At 39.6% G+C, this 23,688-nt stretch overlaps 1 protein-coding gene across 5 annotated transcripts in view; it reads right to left on the reverse strand.

Annotated features, from left to right (window-relative positions):
• The window catches only part of PARVB (parvin beta), a 59,254-nt gene continuing 35,566 nt past the window's right edge, over positions 1-23,688 (reverse strand). For all 5 annotated transcript variants that reach the window (XM_052690729.1, XM_052690726.1, XM_052690727.1 and 2 more), the window contains exons 5-13: positions 23,389-23,529; positions 22,514-22,629; positions 16,883-16,941; positions 15,249-15,268; positions 14,084-14,145; positions 12,815-12,883; positions 10,432-10,533; positions 7,133-7,205; positions 1-2,996 (exon numbers count right to left, since the gene is read on the reverse strand). In XM_052690729.1, coding sequence (XP_052546689.1) covers positions 2,920-2,996; positions 7,133-7,205; positions 10,432-10,533; positions 12,815-12,883; positions 14,084-14,145; positions 15,249-15,268; positions 16,883-16,941; positions 22,514-22,629; positions 23,389-23,529 — 719 coding nt within the window. In that variant the 3' untranslated portion in view covers positions 1-2,919. The remainder of the gene's footprint in view (positions 2,997-7,132; positions 7,206-10,431; positions 10,534-12,814; positions 12,884-14,083; positions 14,146-15,248; positions 15,269-16,882; positions 16,942-22,513; positions 22,630-23,388; positions 23,530-23,688) is intronic.

Below are 23,688 nucleotides of genomic sequence, written 5' to 3' on the forward strand. Positions count from 1 at the left end.
TCATGGGATCATCACTTATTTATTTATTTGAATAAATAGTACAACAGTCACAAAACCATGCACAACACTTCTGCTGTTATCTTTAGCAAACATAGCATTGCATTGGAACTTGCTTACAGTACACAACTCTTGTCACAAATGACAAGTCCAGAATTTTATTTGCAAGACTAGTTTTTAGTAAGATATCAAGAGTAAACATTGTTAAAAACTGTAAAAAAGATTCTTAAAAAAATACATTAATACTGAAAGCACTGGGGTATGAGAAGGAGGCGTGAGAAGGCCCATAAGTTTTAACTGACCAAAAAAGTAAAATCTGCTTTGCTGCTTTTTTATCTAGAGAAATAGGATGCAGCCAAGGAACATCTGGGCTTCTTCTGTTGTAATTCAGCTCACTGGATCTCAACACGTCAAGCAGACGCACCTAAAAGGCAAGTTGTATGAACTGGAAAAGACAGACAGTATTTAAAAATGTGGAAACTTTAGTACTGCAGAGCATTCAGCATTCCAGGTGAACTCAACAGGGTTCAAATCTACCCCACTGGTACCCAGGAGAACATATCTAAAACTCCAGTAGAGCAAAGAGTTTGTGAATAACATTCTAAACACTGATTTCTCTTTTTGAGAGTAAGTATCTCGTAACAAAGTCATGACAAAAACACGTGCTTAGAGAAGGCTTTGCCTCCACTGCTCTTCCTGCAAACTGTTCTGCTTGCAACTAAGCTCCAGTTCAGTTAAGGTCCATTCCCTCTCCCTCTTTGGTCAACAGTAAAGACAACGTTCTCAGGAAGAGTGACCTGGTTATACAACAATGAGCTAAGGAATGAAAAATGCATTTTCCCTGTGCAACATGTACCATCTTGAAGAAAGATAACTAAACCCACAGGATATGACACTGCCCAATGTTTCAATCCTGTCTTGACCAGTTGGGATATTAACATAAGAAATGCTAAAAGAGACCCGTGCCTCAGATTGCAAAGGAGGGATTCAAGTTTCTGCAGAGTAACTAGAAACACCTAACTGAAAAAGACAGAGACTCTTAAAATTTGTTGTGTCCACATCTGCTCACAGGCAATTCAGATATCAGACGTAGTAAATTCCCATCTCAGGAATAGCCTTTTCTTCTCTCAAACCAAAACTGCTCTCATCCACCTCCTCTTCTTATTTTCTGTTTGTTTTTTATATTAATATAGTCAGTAATTTCATGACTAGATTCTCTGGAGGTCTTTCCCAACATCTCAGATAATAAAGATAGCACTGGCATTTCCACATCCGGGGGTGAGTGGAATGATGGCTCTTCTACAGACTCATTTCCCACACATGCATTATGTTAAACAGAAAGTTTGAGAGACACTTCAGTTCAATCATCTTCCAGCCTATTTCATAGCACAAAAGTTAGATCAATTTAATTAACTTGCCAGGAGAGCTGACCCATCTGGTCTCAGTGCTTCTACAAGTTCTCTCTGCAATAACTGCCAGCACCACGGTAGAGTCCAATGGTCTCATCAGAAATTCAATTCCTATAGTACTAGGCACTGTCATTATAAACAGCAAGAGGTCTGTTGCTCCTTAAGTACAAACAATGACTCCCAAAGAATCCTACAGAATACATGGACCTGAATTTTTCATGGAAAAACAGAAACTTCCTTTCACTTTTATTCTGGAGGCATGAGGGGAGGTGGCATGAGTAATTCATTACTAGAATTCAGAACCTCAAAATAAGAAATGAAGAAGCAGAAGCCCATTTGCCTTCTTTCTGAGATTAAAAAATGTTCAAGAAGTAAAGGAGAAAAAGTCAATTTTGAAATTTCTACTGAAGTGGGATGACACTGGACGACCTGAAATCAGCTTGAAGCACAACTAAACATCATTGCAAAGCTTCAACTTTGAGAGTTAACCACTGGCTTGCACTAAGTACACTTTGCCTTTAGTAGAAGCCAGGGTAATCAAAGAGGTAAGCTCTTATTTACACAAAATTTCACTTTTAATCTTCAGGAAAGAAAATACTTTAAAACTGTTTATAAATGCTTGACCCCCAAAACTGTACAGGTGCCAGCAATTTCAAGAGGAATCCAACCCCTTATCTTAGTTACATGAAATGAAGTGACAGCCTTTGAACTGTTAAGCTCGTTAGTCTCCACACACATCTCAGAAAGGACTGGGACAGAAAACATTAATCCAACCTGGGCATATTTGACAAGCTCCTGATGACTGACCTGATTGAAACTGCATACCTGAAGGATGACAATGGTTCTAGCAAACATATTTCTCCTAGAAAGGAGATGAAATAAAAAGAGACCTCAAAAGACTAGATGGTTATGCCATTGCAAGTCTTATTCTGTGTAAACACTGAATGGAAATAACAGAGTAGTAGGAGGTTAACGCAAAAACTGAAGCTTAGATATTGTCTGTAATTAACCTTAACCTCATTCACTCAATAGAACATATTAAACTTTATTTAATAAAAAAGGCACAGCTTCCCAATAAATTTCAATGCTGATTTTCTAATGGTTAATGGTTTCTAATGCTAATGGGTAAGTCTGGAAAATCATCAAGTGAAAGAAAGGTTATTATAGAATCAGAGTCCACAATCATGAGTAAAGTCTCAAGTTTTCCCTGCTAATTAAAATAGTTAGTGGTATATTTCCTTTATCAAGAGAATATTTCTTGATCATAGCAAACAGATTCAAGAATATCTCCTGGTAGAAGTATAAAATATCTACACATTTTTAAGTGACCTAGAGATTACACATGCATAACTTTTAGTGGAACTGTCATACAAACAGCTACAGAGATCATAGCAATTTTGGAAAGAATGCAATAAGTATAGCATAAGGCACAAAGGGAATGTGCAGAGGGTGTTTTCATTGGATTTTCTGCCTAAGAAGACTGGTAGGATGAGGATCTCAGCAGCTTCCAGGATCACTCCACATTCTTGTACTTTGTGAATAGATTGTATAGAACCCTTAGGGTAGACTTCAGGTCCAAGTTGACAACATCTGTAGAAGAAAAGGAAAAATCTTTAATTTGCATTTTGTTCTACACCATTTGCCCTCAAAGGAACACAAATCTTCACAACTCCGAGCCTGTAGGAACTGCAACAGAAAAGTTCCAATCACCACAAACCAAGCTATTTAAGTATCATACAAGATGCATTTCAAAACACCTTCACAGCACTACAGTAACAGCTAACATCCCTGGGAAACAGAAGAAAGATAATTCCCTTCTCCTCCCTCTAATCTGATTAGTTACAGATAAAGCCCACTTCTGTCTGAGATGTGGGAAATGCTACATTCTGGCAACATCCCTCCTATTGGGCTGTCTGAGTTTCCACCTACATTACTAGCCTTAGAAGAAGCAAACAAATACCCACATACATCATATAAGATCCTGAACCTCACACACTCTAGACAGGCTTGAGCAGTGGACCCAGGTGAACCTCATTAGGTTCAAACAAAGTCAAGTGCAAAGTCTTGCACCTGCGTCATGGCAACCTCCACTATCAGTACAAGTTGGAGGGTATAAGGATAAAATACAGTCCTGCCAAAAAGGACTTTGGGAGTACTGGTGGATGGCAAGCTGGGCATGAGCCAGCAGTGTGCCCTCACAGTCCAGAAAGCCAACCGTATCCTGGGCTGCATCAAAAGAAGTGTGGCCAGCAGGTCAAGGGAGGTGATTCTGCCCCTCTACACTGTGCTGGTGAGACCACACCTGGAATACTGCAGATGTGGAGTCCTCAGCACAGGAGAGACATGGACCTGTTGGAGCTCATCTAGAAGCAAGCCACAGAAATGATGCAAAGGATGGAACACCTTTCCTATGAGGACAGGCTGAGGGAAATGGGGCTGTTCAGCCTGGAGAACAGAAGGCTCCAGGGAGATCTGATAGTAGCCTTTCAGTATCTAAAGGGGCCTATAAGACAGAAGGGGACAGACTCCTTATCAGGGTCTGTTGCGATGGGACAAGAGGAAATAGTTTCAAACTAAAAGGGGGGAGATTTAGATGGATATGTAAGGAAGAATAAGAGTGGTGAGGCACTGGAACAGGTTGCCCAGAGAGATGGTGGGTGCCCGGCCCTTGCAGACATTCAAGGTCAGGCTAGATGGCGCTCTCAGCAACCTGATCTAGCTGGCCCTGTTCACTTCAAGGGAGTTGGACTAGATGACCTTTAAGGGTCTCTTCCAACTCAAATGATTTTATGATACCCACAACTCAGCAGTGATATGCTCCACAAATAAATCTTAAATTCTTTTTGCAGACTCCAAGCTTTCTATGACTTAATATCCTTCTTACCATGCTAGACCAGGGAACAAAACAATTCCAATAAAAAAGCTTTTCCACCAGCACCTCCCATCCTATTGCGTTAATAAAATGCCAGGAAATGCCACAAGTAATCCAGGCATGATAGTGAAGGCTGAAGAGGTGAAAATAAAGGTTGGGTAAAATATGCAAAGCGGGAATAGTGGAAGAAGCAAAAGATACACAGGAAACAGTATTTATGGAAGGAGAAGGAAGCAAGAATAGATTTTTTTTTTTTAAATCACACAAGGAATTAGAAAGACTGCAAACAGTTAACAGGTCAAGTACAATTAACATGAGGTCCAGGGGAAACAGCTACTGCTTGTTTTGAAGAATCATTGCCAGGACCTCCCCACCCTACATTCCCACCTAAATTGGATAACAATCATATATCCTCCGCATTTCATCTGGGATTTTCAGTATTTTCCTGTATTACTTCACCTGTATCATTTATGAATTTGTATTTTGCGTTTGCGTAAACGTGGCACATCCTAAGATGTGCTGACAGCAAGTGGCAGCAGGAAAGAGCAGAAGCAAGAGCTAAGGATCAGGCTATGACACAGGCAGGGCTGGAAGGGACCCAAACCAGCAGCACCGTGCTGGACAGACACCAGCCACCTGCCCTCACTGTGCTGCTGGAGGCATTTCAGGCTGACTCACTCTAATCTCCAGAAGCACTGTGAGCTACAGTGACTGCTGCTGATCACCTGTGTTGATAATCTTGAGGAATCAGAGGTATGCAAGGGTTTTTACTGCCAAAAGAGGGAGTGGACCCAGCTCTTTTATTTGGCAGTGCAACCTTATGTGGATTTAGAGTCAGAAGAAACAACTGTGGTTACATTATTTGAACTCAAGTACAACACAGTCCTCAGGGTACGTCCTTGCAGCAAGGAAGGATCATGGTATTCTGAGCTGAAATGGAGGCATCACTGATTGAAAGTTAAGGAAGGTGACTCTTCCTCTCTCTGAAACCTCACCTGGAGTGCTGTGTACACTTCTGGGCTTTCCAGCACAAGAAAGACAGGGACTTATTAGAAAGAGGCCAACAAATGGCCACAAAGATGGTTATGGGACAGGAACATCATTTACATGAGGAAAGAAAGCTTTGACTGTTCAGCCCAGAGAAGAGAAGGCCTGGGCAGATCCTATCAACGTGTACAAATGCCTGAAGGGTGTAAGAGGACAGAGCTAGGCTCTTTTCAGTGGTGCCCAGTGCCATGCCAGTCATGGCACTGGGCAACAGGCATATGGGTACAAACTGAAACACAGGAGATTCTTTCTAAATATCAGGAAATATACTTTTTTCTTTTTTCTTTTTTTTAATTTTTGTTGTGTGAGTGATGAAGCAGTGGCACAAGCTGCCCAAGCCTGTGCAATTTCCTCCTTGGAGATCTTCAGAAGCAGCTGACCCTGCTTGGGCACTGGCAACAGACCTCCAGAGGTATCTTCCAGCTATTATGTGACTCTGTGAACTTGACCTTCGAAATCTTGCCCTGATCTTACTAACCAAGTGATGGCTGAACTTAAAATACAATGTTAACATTTGACTTTTGTTTTTCTTTTCAAATCTTTTCTTCAAATAGAAATTCCATCTGTATCCCTTGACAATACAGACTGATGGTTAATTGCCTTCACTGTTACAAAAGATCACTGTAATTCTATTTTGACTTTTTCCTATCTTCCGGACCTTGTTATGCCTTTGTTTGTTACCTTAAAAAGTATGATATTCTAAGTTGCATCCTCCCTGTGTGGGTTATTACAGTGTTCCTTACTGATGTTTTGAAGGCATTCCCAGAAGTAAGCATATCCTCAGCACCATGTTTCTTATTTTAAGATGAAGCATACACAGTCATAACATTCCTAACGATAACTAATGAAGTGTTAACTGGAAGTGGCTGTCAATCATGTAAATATTTAAAATATTCCATCATTTTAAAACTTTCACATCCCATAACAACTCCTTTTGAGGCTAAAAAATTAATCCAGTAAAACACAGTTTTGCTGCAATAACTGAGCATCAAGTTCTGCTTCAACCTATTGAATTGGACTGGAAGAACAGAGAGCAGGAGTTCTGTATGCTCCTCTTTTTGAATATCACTGGTACAAAGGAACACTAAAACATCAAACCACCTCTTTCATGAAAGCACCACAGAAAGCATGGGCTAAAACTAATTTAAGAGGCATTCATAATACAATTCCAACAAAAGGGCATGAATTCACCTAACACATTTTCCAGCCTATTTAGGGAAGAATAACAGATCAGTTTGGCATTAACAGAGAATACTATACTCACTTTCTAAGGACTGCTGGAGTCTATGACAAAATAAATTCTTGTTCTAAGAAATACGTATTACATGGCTGTACTGTCAAGATGCTGATCCTACAGAGGATTTGATGGAACTACAGTGACAAGCAGAGCCCAAGACAGCACTGCATAAATCAAGAAGAGTTTGTTACCAGATCACCAAAAGGAGAAAAGCCTTTCAGTTATCTGACCCCAAGAATACAAACTAACTGTAATAACTATGAGAATTAGACCATGAAAAGCTCCTGCTTGGACTGTGATCAAGAATACCAGTCAAATGTATAACATAGCACTGCATAGCTCCTGAAACTTTCCCTAAAACTTGACATGCAAATTCCAGTAAACCTACTCCAGATAAGAAACACAGGTTAGCATATATCCTAGACAATTAATCTTTTAGAAAATTGTTAAGGTGCACATTACAGCTCCACTTTTTAATACTACTCTGTTGTCTCGAATGGAGTTGCACTTGAAATGCACCTGACATTTATGTCTCCATATGTAGTTCAGAGACGTGTGTCATGCCCTTACCTTCAGGACGAGCTTTTGGTTTCTTGAGTCCTCCATCTTGCATCAGCTCAAAAGCAAAGGAAACATTGTGGACCTGAAAAAAAGAATTATTTAGAATCCTGAAGTTACACAGGCATTATAAAACCTTTAAACAAATTTTTAAAAGATGTCTTAGTCTCTCTACTCTATTTGATATATAAAATGATAATCCTATTTAAATCAGTAAAACACATCTACAAGTTTGGACATGACAGAAAGTACTCGTGAGGGACTAAGAGAAGAAAGTTTGTGTCATCATAGGTCAAATATTGACTTTTTTATATATAGGAATTTCAGAATTCCAAATATAAAAAGATGACTAGTGTATGGGAACTGTTGATCACGGCCTGAATCTCTGATTGACCACCTGAGGCAAGCAATGAGTCAGCTGCAGGAACACAGGTGGAGGCAATTCATCTGTGCTACCAGGAAGGGATGGAGTGTGGCTCCACCTCTCCTAGATCCTAGTGAAGTGCTGACTGTCACTGAGGAAGGATCTCTCTCTGGAGATTGCTCTTTGTGGAGTTTACTGCAAGCCTACAACACTGGTGAGGGTTTTCATTTATTTTGATCATCTTTCCACTGTGATAATCTTACCAAGCCTAACCTCTGTATACTTATTGACTGTACAGCCAGGTACCCCAGGAATCAGTAAAGTCCATTAAGCTCTGATCTCAGTCTTTATAGCAGCGACCAGGGAGCTCCCAGTAACAACTGGAACAAAGCTGTGTTTTGTGGAGCTCCTCCTGCTCATACCCAAGCTCAGTATTTCCAACTACAAGGCAAGAGATGAGTTGCCATCATGGCAAAAGGAATGTAACAGAAGTGACATAAGATGACAAAATACACAGGTGTGTGAGAAATAAGGACACTAAATGAAATATTTCTGATTAACAGACTTTTCTGCATTATTATCAGCTGTATTCCAAGTAACACCAGCATCACATCATCAAGGAACAAGGCATCTTGGTGCTTTACTTTCTTCTACTTGGAAAGTGATCAAATTCAAATCAGATTTTTCAAATAAAGGTAAATGAAAAGCTTTGTGGTGGCAGTTCCTGAGCAGACTGATGTTGCAAAATAAGCTAGGCACAGCTGTGCAGAAAGGCAGACAGCTCTTTGAGAAAGCCTCCAAGGACCACACATGAACGTAAAGTCACAGAAAAGAAAGCAGACAAGAAATAAAAATACAAGAAAGAGGCAAGATTAAAAGAAGATACTCATTGAGAAGTTAACATCATAGTTTAAAGAGATCTGCACAGCAGCTCTCTCTGCCATAAACAAAGTAATTTGGATTATGAATTCTGTGCAGTTCTATCCCTGCAAGTGACAGTTTCAGAGATGCACAGCAAAAAGGAGATATTTAATTAAAGCTACTCATCTTGGAAATCAGGGAGTTCCGCATACAAAGCTCCCCTGCAACAAGGATGAAAGGCCCCTTCCACTGGCATTTATTGCTCAGGGCTTTATTAATCTTTTTACCTGCTCCAATTTCCCCTCATTTATTGTGACACAGCCAATCATTTTCCAAATGAAAATATTTTTTTCCCTGCCCAAAAGACAGCTTACCTCGTGCACTTTGAGTTACAATTCCTCTTTCCTCAAAGCAAAGCACAGAAATAAAATGTTACCTCAGGAATAATGGATAACACTAATTTAAACCATTAACAACAAAATCTTGACTGAACGAGCACTGACTATGACTCAGCATTCGGCATTTCTAGAAAGGGGAAAAACTCAAGCTACTGTAATAAAAAAAGCAAGAGAAAGATATAAAAGCAAAATCGTTTAGAAGGTAATATAACAACATTTTCCCACTGCTCTGAGTTCCTGTACATTACAGAACATTCAGAATTATTTAACTCCTCTCCTATCTAGAAACTCAACACCTAAACAAGCTCTCCTGCCAGAGCCTGGTTTCCTTCCTTCAAGGAACCCCTTTAAGCTCCCAAACAACCAGTTAGCTACAAAGGCTGTCAACAAGCCCTGTGTAACTTAGAGAACTGGCATGCTCAGCACATTAGGCTGAGACTGTAACAATGCTCACATGGTACATTTCCAGTTACTCCTGCAACACTGAGATGATCCACTCAGGCAAAGCTGAGTTGTTCTACCAGTGGTAAGTGCTCTCTCTCAGGGAGCATTACTGTTACTAAAGTGTGCACTGAAGTCATACAAAATATAACGAGCCTTCATCTTACAAAGCTGTTTCAATCCTCTATCTTTTTGCAGTTTTTCCTGACCTAATCACCTCTTGCTCCAGTTCAGCCTACATTAGACAAGTTGAAACAATCTAAGACTTCAAATAATCCACTCTTCTTCCGCAATACTCATTTTTTCAATCCTTACTAGATAGAAGGAAACCACCAAAAAAGACAAGCCAATACATTCTCCCAAAAGTTTAAGTCAGCACTATTGGTAATGACCCTTCCAGGAGCTGGACATGAAAACACACATCTGTCCTCAGAAACTGATTGGTGACTTTTTGCACGACCCCTTCCTGGCAGGATCAGGCCTCTTGGCCATCCTGGCTTTATACAGCTACAAAACTTGTTATGAGTGAGCTTTCAACACACAGTTTTTAACCCCAGGTTAATCAAAAATCATGCCCTGGGTACCACCTCTTCTACTCCACTGTATCAAGCATATCAAGTACATATCAATTAATGATATTTCATTTGTAGAACCATTACAGAAATTACAGAAAAAGGACTACCAGGTATTAGGCAACTGACACTAATGAGATGAAGGGTTGGTTTTTAGGGCTGACTTACTCTGTGACTTCGGGAAGAAACTCTATCTCAATCCTAGTGTATAGGGATGCAGATGAAGCAGAGCTTCCCGTCTCTCAACTTTTGCCTCTCTTGTCTATTTACATAGAAAATGCTAGGCAATGCCAGGCATAAGCTCTACTACTTAACACAATCAAGAATCCTTGAGCACAAAAAGACTTCAAACTGTATGGCAAATTAATAAGTCACTTTAATTATGCAAAGTATTACACAGCACAAAGAGTTGTTGATCATGTTATCAGTTTATCTCTTCTAAATATTCATGAGTTTTATGCGGCAAATGATGCTTTCTTGCTCAGTTATGGGGAATTTACCTGTTAATTTCACAAGCAACTTTTGATCATATTAACTATCAAGTGCCACAGCCAGTATACCTTTGCCACAGCTCCTGAAGATAAGAACGTATTTACTGGGCACAAAGAGAAAGGACACAATGACTGGAAAATATCATGTGGAAACAAAGCAATACAATCTGAAATTTCTACCCACCTTTTGATCAAAACTTTCAGGCGTTAAGTAGAAGTTGTGAAGTGGAACAAAATAATCCTCAAGGAGACCCATGAGCAGAACCAAATAAACACCATCTGCAAACTAAACAGAAATATTGGTGACATTTCTAAGTGGAAGCATCTGTTTTCAAATAAGCACTCACAAACAAGTGGAACAATTAATGCTTGGTCCAAACGATGTACATTAATTTCTGCCACTGTTGTTTGCTAGCACAGAGGCTAAAGACAGTTTGGGAGTCACCGACTTTTCCTTTCATGCACAGCAAGAAGTTGATGGCAAGTGCAATTAGCACTCAGGGCTTTGTTTCATCTGCTCCCTGGATTCACCTATACCACTGGCATCATCAGCACAGCTGAGCAAACTCAATCACACTTTCCTTAGAAGCATGTTGCTATATACATATGATACAAGGCTTTATCCCTACATATGGTAGCATTGTTTCCTCTACTTTCATTTCCTGAATAAAACAAGTCTATCAGCTATAACACTAATTCATTCAAGAGCATCTGTCAAGTAATGTTTAAATCACTTATATCCTGTAAATACTTCCAGGCAGTAGAGATTAGAAACAATTTAGCTGGTAGTTACATACAACTGCCACTCCTTAGGGGCGCTGAGTATTGAGTTTGTCTAAGCAGAGGCCAAACTCAACATCCTCATTTATTAGGTTACTGAATACTTCAAGATGAGGTAGAAGTATGTAAGCTTGTTCTTGGTTGTGATTATTTTATTTAAAAGCTCATTTTAAAAATGATCTTTTGCTCCTTTGATTTTCTTGAAGAGCCTTGCCAACTTTACTACTGTGTTTAACAGAGCTTTCTTGATTAAAAGTTTAAAAAACAAACAAACAAACAAAACAACCAGCCTTCCTGGAAAACATGATTTCATGCTGAATAGTCACAGTCCTATTTCTACAGTACGTAAGTACTACAGTACATAATAATTCCAACTGCGGTCCCGTCTCTCAAGTCATGTATATTCAACACTCTGCCTCTAATCAGAACTTCAAATTAAAAAAAACTGTCACAGGTAGGAACCTTAACTTCATAAAGAATTTGTTCCAGCTCAAAATAGACTCTTCACAGTATCCATAAATACTACTATAATAAATACTCTCAGCAGTACTGTTCGGTATTCCTACCAGACAGGAAGACTACTGGCTGGTGGAGGGGGGCAGATGCTATATATTTCAAACAGAACTCTCTCTTGTGATCCTGGTACAGCATATGTGACATCTTCTAACCTTTTCAAAAGTAAGTTGCTGGATACTTCCAAGACATTAAGAAACAATTTCTAGAGACGGAGCAGATCAAGTCACCCATTTATTTCCACAAAGATATAAAATATCAGCAAATGACTGGTACTAAACCAAGTCACTCAAATCAGCTACCAGTACTCCAGGAATAATTCCCCAGATGTCATGATTTTTTTATTATTATTATTATTTTTTCCCAAGTGCAATAAGGTAACCTGTCCACTGCCCGATGAACTCTAAAAGAACACTTGTTTCTGCTTTTAAAACTCAGCCAAAAGTCAACCTGAAAATCACTTCGTTTGACCTCCAGAGTTAGAACTACTCCACTGACACTTAAATTCACTCTTACTTAATGTTTCCAAGCATATTCCGTACCCAGTTTAGTGCTACAGGTGGGGGGGCTCCTGCAGAGCTGACTGTGGTGGTAGACAGTTACCTCAGCGAGCTTTAAACAAACTAACCTGGATACCAACAGCAGTCAAGCCAAGGCAGTACATGAGCTCAGAGTTGCTAATCCACACTGCTGAGAAGTGCTCACAGGATAAAGAGGACACAAAGGCCTTAGTGGCAATAGCAAAATTGTTTCCAGTCCCTCTTCGATGTGATCAAAGCTAGCACTGATATCGCTGTGATGAACCGCATGCTGCAGGCCAGACTCCTCCTGAGAGCCCCAGGCAGCCAGCTATTAAGAGCTCCCACCAGCTCATTAGGAGCCCTCACTGCCAGTAAGACACAATCTGCCATCCATCCATAACTATAGCAACAGCTTTACAGCACAGCACTTTGATCCAGGAGACAAGTTGCCCTGAAATCCAGGGTATTCTACAGTCATTAAAATGGACATAGTGAATACCCATGAATTTCACTTGAAAATGCAAATCCCCAGCAGTATGAAGCATATGTAAATAAGAGGAAAGGAAGCTAACATCACTGAATTACTTTTTAAAAGTAAAAGCCATTACTATTTAAAAGATACTATAAATTCATGTGCTCAAACAGAAGCGCTTCTCTTTGAGCACATCAATAACACAGTTTAATGGAATAAAGGTCTACATTTGTCATTTACACAATTTTAGACTACATTAAAAAAAAAACCAAAAAACTTACCTGAGTTTCTAACTCCGTTACTTCCAAATTCAGTTTATTCAAATGTTTGTTCACAAAGGTGATCAGAGACTATAAAACACCAGAGCCAGTAATGTTAGAACTATAGGTGATGCCCATGTTAAAGGGTTAGTATACTCTTAAGACATTGTTAAGCTTAATAAACACAACTCTGTTGTTTGCTTTTAAGTAAATAAGTACATAAAAATGAAAACAACTGAGTAGTATAATCACTTTTGTTGCAACATAAACCAGGAGTCACCAGGTGGTGCTATTACACACTTGTTAACTTTCCCAGTGCGTAAAGCATAATTCAGCATGGTGTGAAAAAGCTGTGATGGCATTGGTTCTTTTGCAGTTTCTTTGTAAAGATGAGGTCAGCAATAGGTGCATTTACTGTCCACCAGTCTTTTCAGTTTGTTAAAGAATATCCACTGAGTGAAAGGCATCAGCAACACTCAGCTAAGACGGGACCAACAGCACACAACGCTGTGCCCACCTCTGTTTCTGGAGTGATGTGTACATAAAATGTCAGTCATGATTTAACCAAAATCTGCACTGTGCATTTTTATTCACACATGCAGAATCCTGCTTAGCCAGTTAAAATATCAAAGCAGAAATCCAATAGCCTGCTTAGAACGCTTTCAAAAAGGACAGACAAATGGTTGAAGGCAACACTTCTGTAGCACAGGTAGAGCAAACTTAACTCTATCAGCTTTAATAAAATACTTCCAGGAGACTTTTGCCACCACCTGGTCTCGTTACCCTTTGGTTCATCCCGTCCTTGCTGGAGGACAGCACTTGGGGTATAAAAGCATGTACAGCTGTCCAGAGAGAATGATTTGTATCACTGCAAATACTTTGCAGAGTGGCTTTTTCTAACCTCCACCACTTTGAATCAGATAAAGAAGTAGCTGCTGTCATAGTCAGTCAACTACATGCAGCACTGATCTTTTGCAGCTTAGGGGCAGTCGAAAATGATGTATATGGCTGCAAACTGTCAATGCCTGTATCAGCACTACACAGAAAAGCCTGGAACAATAAACAACAGTAACCAGACAAGAACCTTACTGAAGCTGATCAATCAAGGTACCACCTGCCTCTAAAGCAGAGCTCTTTTGGAAATAAACATCCTTTGTATTACTTTAAAATCCTTTTCTTTTCTGCCAGATTTCTCTGGATATCTTTTCCAAAAACGTAAGAAGAAAGCAATGAAGAAAATAAAATCTGAATTTTTTATTTTTTTTTAATTTTTTTTTTTTTTTTTTTTACCTTTTTGACGACGCTGAGTTTGTCTGGTGCATGATCAAAAAGCGTGTCAAAGGCATCGCGCTCTGGTTTTACAGGAAAAAAAAAATATTAAAATAAATACAGCTCTAATAGCCGAGTACAGGAAGTATTTTATGTTTTGTAAACTTAAGGGCCTGCCTAAGGAAGATGCATAACAAAGACCCAATGTAAAAGTAATCACTTTGTTTCAGTGTCTACCTAATTACCAGAGCAAACCGCACTAGAAATTTCAGGGTTAACTGCAAATACATTGACTGCCCATTCTTGTCCTTCATAGTTGGTGGAAGAAAAAATAAAGTGAAACAAATTTTGACCATTCCCCAACCATATCTTAATCGGTGAGACACTGAAACATCACCTGATGGTACACTAGAGCCATAATAATAGCTACATTCATGCCCAAAGGTCAGATGTTCATACAGTTAATTTTATTCCTACTGGTCATACAATTGACTTCAGATAAGCATAAAACTGAACACGTAACTAGAATGTGATTTACCACTCAACAAAGAGCAAAGCTTACGAGCACTATAAATATTTAAATCACTGTACAATGGTAAGGGGTCTAATTGCTCTATAATGGCATTGGATCCAATCTAAAATCTACTGACATGAAAAGATTCATGCAATATTCCACACGGGCATTTCAGGGCTGACAAATTTTCTAAACACTGAGTTGTCTGGACAACATTTTAAATTGAGTCGTCATCATCAGGCGAAACAAATGAAAGAAAAACTAAAAATCTAAACAGTTGCATTTGTGTTTAAAAAGAAATGTGTCCATTTATATTTAAATTAAGCAGTCACACTCTGAAGAAGGTGTAACTTACTGGTGGCGGCTGCAAAGATTTTTGTTTGCAGGCCACTAATAATGGTAATAGGAAATACTGCCTGTGTAGCATTTGTACTATTTATTACATAGAGTGAAAACAGACCAACAAGGATTAGTCTGAAAAACAACAGCAGTGCACTCGATGATCTGATTCTACCCATTACGTGCAGGGTAAGAAAATCTAATCCCACAACACACTTCAACCCTGTGGCATTGCTCAATCCAGTGTCTTGAACTCATGAGACAAAGCAGACAAGATTTCTGTGCTGGATATAAACAAATAAAAAAAAATTCAGGGTCAACTTTGTTACTTACCAAATCTTCCCATCATCATCCTGCAAGTCAGAGAAATTAAAAACATTGTGTTAGTTCATGAATAATCACTTTGAAAAGACAAGACCATGGGCTTAACAGGTCTTTTCCTGCAAGATGCCGAGGGCTAACTGTTCCTATCATGTCAGGAGGCTGGGCATGTTGCAGACCTGATGCAACGTGCTGCAGTGTCCCCAGTAAATCACCAGTGATATCAAGGAGATACATTTGAAATGAATTGAAATTATGTATACAGAATTGTGATTTTTTTTTTATGCATCGCTGTTTTTAGGATGAAGAGTGAATGAACACGTTTCTGTGGACAGTTTTCATATATATAGTCAGCAGAAACTATAACACATGGCTCAGAAAGAGTAAGGCTCACTTTAATCTATTTTATCTGAAGAAAGAAAACATACATCATATTTGACTGGAAAGTAAACAATACTGCCACGCATCAACTATATACACAGCAGCCCAGTGACGTCACCCCACAGATGTTTATCAACTGAGCATCAGGCCCTGATTTGCACAGACGAATTTGAAAGTATTCAATTAATGCTGGAGTCTGCTGATTATTGCATTTTCTGTACCTGTCCAGGTATGCAACATATTAAACAGTAGCCTCTTTTTATGTATCATTAAGTAGCTTAGCAAAACACATGCATAAACACACAGAAGTAACTGTAAACATCTTTCTTGCTAAAAATAAAAAATAAAAAAAAGTCCAAACCCTACTACACAGATTCCATCTTACAAACCACATCAGAAGGAGAGAACAAGCTAACTACACTGTTCAAGAGTATAGGAGGAATTCTGGTCCACAACACAGAAGCAGAGCTCAGATCCTACAAAGAAAACTATGGATCTTTAACATCCACACAGAGATGTAATTTTTGAATGTTTCCATCTGAAATATCTTCCCCACTGAGCAAGCCACATGGCACTTCATTTATCTTCAAAGTCATGGAAAGCTGAGCCAACTCCACAGGGAGCCAATACGCAGAAAGACTGAAGGAGGGCTCGCGTAACCCCTTTTAGAAAAGTTGACTTCAGGCCACATGAAGGAGAACCTCAGCTTTTATTTGCAGCCAAAATGCATGTCTTCCCTTTTCCTTATAAAAAGAAAATATAAAAGCAGAAAGCAGAGTAAACCCATTGCAAAAACCGAGAGTAAAGACGTTTATTTATTTTTATTGAGCTCTAGACCTCAGGTACTCTACGAAAATAAGAGATCTCATCTCTTCTTACAACTTTATCAGTATAATTTCAGTTTTGAGTCACTGCCTTTCATCAAAGTAATCTACCCCCAGAATATCTGCACTGGTCCTTAAGAGAGACAACATGTCCAGACAGAAATGAGTTATGTATGGTGACCTGCAGAAGGAGGAAGAAAGGCCCCCAAGTGTCACTTACAATGAGGTTCCCAGATAAAAGCTTTTTTGATAGAAGACTGTCAAGAAAACGCTGTTCTCCTTTGTAACATATTTCCAGGAGCAGTTGTTTTTATACAGTTAAAAAGCAACACATTAAGAATTTTCTTAATTTAGCAGGGGTGAGGACAAGATTATTTTTTTGTTTTGTCTCTGTGAAAAGTTTCACAGACACAGACTCAAACTAAAGCATTCTGTGCTTACTCTGTTGTAGTCGTCAGCTCCTCTGTAACATGAGTTGTCTGAAGAAGGCCTTCGCGTTTCTGGAAGTGAAGGGGGAGTTAGAAACAGAGATTGCATTAACACAGGAGAAGCTCATTAGAGGCTCAACAACATTCACCATCTTTCAGAATCCCAGAGGAGAAAACTGCGTAAACCATGTTTGCTAAGGCAAAGTTTTGTACAGGTAGAGGTGAAACAGTTGACACAAAAGGGCTCACTCCTACAACAGTAGCATTTACCAAGCTGACATTCAAATGAGTATTTGGGAAATTTATATATATTTGCAGCCAATAAACTCACTAACAATTCTCTGCCTAAGACCATAGTCAACACTGTGCCTGGAACGCACATTAGAGAGTTTGTCAGCCTCATCTTAAACACCCCAGGGTTATTTGTTTTGGTCAGGGTCAACCAACACTTTGATACTACCAGCAGCCTGGCTCTCAGCAGAGGTCTAGTGCTAAAGAACAGACTGCCATCCCATGGCCAAATTTCTGTTGTGCTGGCAAAGCCCTCAGTGCACAAGGGAGGCTCTCTGAGAGCAGACACATTACTGAAGCCACCAGTCACACTCCTGCCAGCAATCACCACAGAAATGTAGAGAGCATAAGAGACCTTAGCAGTGATTTCACAACAGACAGTATCTCCCTGTTACTGGATTTTGTTTCCTTGCAATATTTTTCTGTATAAGCAAGAACTCTTTAATCCAACAGAGAGTATTTGCTAAGACCATTTCAATCCAGTTTCCTCAGCTCTGTTAAGACACAGCACTTCAGTACAGAGGTACCAACATTCCAGAGTTTTGGCATGTGGCAGATGCTTTTCTGAGGCTGGAACTGTTTTTATCCGATTCAGAAAAACTTCTCAGCATCTCTTTTCTATGGTCCCTTACAACATTACAGCACACAGCTTTATTTTCTTCCCTCCTTCTTCTACATTAAAAAAGATGACATCAGGTGCTCAAATATCAGCAGTCATCTAGGAACCAGGTCCTGTCAGAATGACTGAAGGCACAGTTAATAATGAAAGCTGCTAGCTTTGGTAAGCAGGGAAACTGCCACCCTCAGGCACAAGCTCTTTGCACATACACAATCTCAATCATTTTCACCAGTTGAACCCCAAACAAGAACTTATTAGGCAGAATAGCTTTGAAGAGAAGCACATCCTTCCCCAGAAGCAATCTAAAATAAGAATTGCAAAAAAAAAAAAAAAAAAAAAATCAGTAACAAGAATTCATTCCTTTCTACTCCCTATTCAACAAATGAGGGCAGTGCTGCTTTCCCAAGCCACCCAGGGAGCCTTGCTGAGAGCAGAGTGGGAGCCACTGTCTCCCACCCTTGTGCTGCAGCAGCTCGCTCCTGAGCCTGGCCCAGAGCTGGATCCAGCCCTCTGGCCATGTCTTCCCAACACCTTACCTCTGTATCACGAATACATCCAACCCTGCTTCCCCAAGGGAGCCACAGGAATGGTGCGAAAATTTTGGGAAAGACAGCCAGGATGACAGCATGGGTGGAAAAATGAGGAAGCATCTGACAGGGCAGTGTTTTAATGTGTATGAAACAATGTTATCTTTATTCCATCTCACAGAGACCCTGTTTTACTCACATCAGTTTCTGGATCTTTTGGTCACTATGTGCCCTGTGAATAAAACCTCAGTAAGAGGTGACTAGTGAATAATGCCTCAAAACTGCTGATGAGACAGAGGGCTGGATACCCAAGCTGATTTCCCAGTGGGTGGAAATGGCACTACTTCCGTGCAGCCCTCTCAGAGCACACACACAAGGCTAGATCCCTTGGCCTTGCATTCCAGAACAAATGTCATCCATCGATAAAACTAGGATTGCTTGCACAATTGCCACCAGACACATCTTCACGCTGCCTTTCCTCTGACCTTTCTGCAACTCAGGCTACAGAGGAATCTTCCACCAGATCTTCCACCAACGCCAAGGTGGAACATACAGCAATTTTAAAAATGAGGAATAGGAAAGCTGAGTGCAAAAGACAGCAATTACTGAGCCTTGCAAAAATAACCAATGGGCAGGGAGCCTTACGAACAATTTTTACACTCGCTTCTGAGACATTTTTGTTTTCCTGAATTACAGTTTTTCTTCATCATGCAAGCTCACGTTTCAATTATCAGGAGACAGGTAGATGCAAGAAAAGTCTCAGGATTTCCAATTCTCACTGGAGCTTCACAATGAAACCATGAAGTTTCAATCCTCCTTGCCCTCATTAAGAAAGGCTGGAACAAAAGAGAAACACTGACACCATTATTAAAACAAGTACAATCTTGGACTCTTAACTCAGCACTTCAAGGAGCTGTCAACAGAATCTTAACTAAAAGACTCACCTAAACCCTTGCTCTGCTAGAACACTTCATATATAATTTGGATTTATGTTGCCATGCTCACATTTTCTATTTTATTTGGAAGAAAGGAAGATCTAAAAAACTCAATTTTGGATGTTGGATTTCAAGACAGGTTTGAAATTAACTAGATTTCAGGAGTTCCGCTCTTGAGAGACACCTCATGGTGCCCATTATAAAACAGTGTAAGCAGAAGTGTTTTTCTGCTGGGTTAGTATTGTTGCTGCTCTGGGCAGGTAGGAACATAGATAAAGGTTTTTCCGGACAGGGAAATTAAAGCAGAAAGTCCTCTCCAAAGCAACTGTGGATTTTCTGAGCAAAATACACACCAAAAGACCTCAGTATGTTTCTGACAGATACTGTTCCAAGTACAGATTCTTCTTAGAACAGTAACTGAGGAAGGTCTCAGTCTGCCACCTTAAGACTCCAAAGGAAGGGCAGAATTCAGAAGAATGCCAAATCATTGCTAGTCTGTGTAGATCTTGATAAACACTTCCCATGTAGCATGGTGTTATCATAATACTACTTCATTTTATAGATAAGGTCACTAAAAATCAGAGGCAAAATTACAGAAGAGAAAGCCCACGACACTTATATAAAGATAGAAAGTATTCTGTACCATTCTTGGGTTGGCTAAAAAATGCGTACAAATTCATTAAGTAGCAAAATTCTAAGCCAGCATGACAGTTATTTTCACCATGTAAACACAGAAATTGAGAAGGTTAATTCAAAGTGCCAAAGTCACCCATGAAAGTGAGACTTAACTACTTTGGCAAACTTCAGTATTGGTGTGTTCTTGCACACTTCTCCCACACCTTCCAAGGTTTTCTTGCTCTGGGATCAATTCTGTAAAGCTTAGTCACTCTACACTTTACAAACTATTGATCAGTCTCCTTAAATGTATATTCAGATAATAATCTTACATTAAGTATGATCTAGTTTGAAAGAATTCTAACAATTACTAGGATCTGTAATAAGAAATTATTTAACAACAAAATTGATAATTATAATAGTTTTCTTACTTAGGTTGAGAATAATGCTAACCTTATAACCATTTTTATTTTTGTCAACATAAAAAAGGCTACATACAATCCATCCAAAGAGATCTATGTTACTAAAAGAGCATGTATTTTTAGATCAAATTACAAAAACGCTGAACTACAAAAATTCATTTTTCCAAACCATAAGGCAGAAGTTATTTCTTCTGCAGGAGCACTGCAAAAGAAACACACTTCAGTTCATACCTTGTCTTGCATTCCACTTAAGTAAACAAAGCTGAATGAGGCAAGCAACGAAACAAGCCTCCTCCTGCATAGGCCCAGCTGAGGCAGGCTCACAGCCAGCAGTTGTCATAACCATTTCCAGGATCCCAGAATCTAGGTCCAAGAGCAGGAGTTTACAACTTCTCAAGCGTAAATAAACCTTCCTTGTATATGGCATGGGAGTTTGCTTTCTTCTTTCTTTCCTCTTCCTTCCTTCCTTTTCCTACTTCTGGTCAGCCTTCATTTCAGCCCTGTCTAATCTCCTGATTCGAGGACTCTGGTAAATCAGATCCTCTCTGTATGTGTCCTCTCTATAACTCCAACAGAAAAGGATGTGTGGACAATTGCTCCGAAGAGTTCTATCCACTACAGGATGTGAAATAAGCTGTGAAAGGACAAAGAAAGGCAAGTTTTCCCTCATTACCCAGGGTTTTCTTCTGACACATCACAGTTACAGAAGGCACTTCACTGCACTGGGCAGATTTCTACCATGAGGGTGACAGAGGACCGCTGACCACCATATTTTTTCTTCCCTTTCCTTTCTAAAGTAATGAAAAGAAACTAAAATATAAATTAGTCTTCTATTTACATTCACATTACTTCATACCTAATTCACTGTTCCTAAAATGAAAGAACTACAGCAGTCTGAAAGCAGTTTAAAACTGTCTTGAAAAGAATGTATACATTTATTGTGAGATAGGGAGTACTTGTCAATTACCCACTTACTCTGTACCTCTAGAGCATTCAGATACGGAGTCTGAAAAATGCTATTATTTAAACATAAAGCAAAATGAGGGTTGCCTAATCAACGATGATGCAACTGTATCTTGTAATGGTATCAACACATGCAAAGCAAAGTACAAGATCACTTTATCTTCTTGAAGTGGCATGTACAGAAGGCACTTCCACAGCCTGTTACCAGCAGCTGAGCCTGCCTCGCAACAACAGCGCTGAGCAGCACAGCAAACAGTCATGGCTTGATCTGCCTGGTTTTACAACAGTTGTTCAGGAAAGCTGGGTCTGCATCCTGCAAACTGTACTGCCATGAGAGCTTCAGTTGGAATGGAAGGGAAGACAAAAAGCAAGAGCAGAAATGCTCTGAAAGTTGAGCTGTTGTAGACTGAAAGGAAACTGTTGATGTCAAGCAGAGAAAGGAATAACTATAGCAATATCTAGGGCAGGAGGGAAGAAGTCAACGCTCCTTGGATGAAATCTATTCTGCACATCTAAGGAAAGCTAACAAAAACACAAGGCTGTGCAAGAAATGATGGAAACTACACTAGTGTGCCAAGGAAAACAACACATCTAAGTCTGAATAATAAGTCACTGGGGAAACACAACATCAGTAACAGGCTTCACAGACTGAGATTCTACATGTTGAAATTCTTTCTGTGCTATTTGTGTTTCAGTGGCTTCTCTATACAAATGCATGGCAAAAAACGTTTTCTGAAGTGCCAAAAGTTACAGACACAACTCTCTTCTATACAAAATCACATCACACTTCTAACTTCATACTGCAATAGAAAATCATGTAATCGAATAGGTTTGAAAAGATTTTCAACGCAATCAAGTTCAACCACTGCCTAACACTGACATGTCCACCCCTACACCACGTCCCTAGGTGCCACATCCACATATCTTTTAAATATTCCTAGGGATGGAGACTCCACCACCTCCCCATGCAGCCTGTTCCAATGCCTAACTGCCCTTTTTATGAAGAAATTATTTCTGACACTTAAACCTCCTCTCATGCAACTTAGGCCATTTCCTCACATAGTGCTCCTAAACATGTTAGAGAGAGGATGTTCTCGGAATCATATTTAATCACACAAAATGCATCCCCAGGACTGGGACTCACTAAAAAACTAGGATAAGAATTTTCTAAATGAGACAAGAAGGCAACAGACAGAAGCAGCCCAGCAGCATGAAATCAGAATAATAGAGAGTTGTTGTTCTGATAAAATTCTTGTCAAAGTTCATACTCACTCGTACAACCACCACTTGTACAGACACATGTTCAGGCAGTCGGATGGGAGCCCGGAAATGCATTGCCAAAGCTACCAGAAGGTGAAGAATGGAAATCAAGTTCTTGCCATGGATTGCTGCAGGGAAAAGCAAGCAAACAGAAGAATACTGGCATCTTATTTTAAACAAACATCTCTGGGGAAAAGGTGGAAGAACTGAAACATGTCTACAGTAAAGATTATCTTCTTTCTTTTTTCCTTCTCCCTTCTTTTTCCTAAATTAACAAAGGCAGCAGAGCCTAGATTCAACTCTCATCAGGTTACGTAACTAATTTAGGAGTCCAATCCCTCTGTAGACAGTGAAGTAAAAACAGTCAGAATCAATCACTTTTCTTCCACTGTACTGGAGAATTCTGCTTTTAGAAGATGTTCAGAGTGTTAACACAAGCTTTCCTGACTGTAAAAGACAAATGACATTCACCACCTCAGTGAAACATCTTCTCAAACTCCATTCTCATTTTTGGATAATAACTGGCCAAACTGGAACTTGGGGCACTTTCTGCTTAGCCTCTTAGAAACTACATCTTTAAACAGGGCAGTGTAGTGGCCAGAAGGCTTAGATCACCCTCTAGAAATTGAATGATTGCTTAATTTCTCATATTTGTAGGATTCGAATTCATGAAGCAAGCAAATTACTTTCTAATAAAAGCATATGCTTAAAGGAATAGCATTCCAATTATTCCATAGCCATGTATGCCTGTCTTTAAAGTCTACAGAAAGTGGTACCAGTTATAATTCACACATGGATTTGGTAATATCTTCTATGCAAATAAATACCCTATTATCACGCACTCCTTGTCTATGAAGCTGAGACAGAAACCATAGAAACGTCCTTACAGTCAACGTTCCACTTGATTGTCCAGCCATGGGGTCGAAGTAAATCATGGACAGCTTCCAGGACCGTCTGCAACTTTTGTTTCTGACCAATCTCAGACTGAGTCACTTCTGCCACGTTGAGTTTACGGTCAGCCAATTTTTCTGTATTTGAAGAAAGAAACAACAAAATGAAACAAGCAATACCGGATTGATAAAGGAGCTGGGTGGGAATAACAAGTGCAGAGTACTGGGGATCAGAGTTGGACTCTGCTAGAAATTTCCCAACAAAATGATTTTCCTCAAAAAGCAAAATAACTGAAA

The sequence above is a fragment of the Tympanuchus pallidicinctus genome, unplaced genomic scaffold (assembly GCF_026119805.1).
Source record: "Tympanuchus pallidicinctus isolate F22 unplaced genomic scaffold, pur_lepc_1.0 scaffold27, whole genome shotgun sequence".
Taxonomy (NCBI): Eukaryota; Metazoa; Chordata; class Aves; order Galliformes; family Phasianidae; genus Tympanuchus; species Tympanuchus pallidicinctus.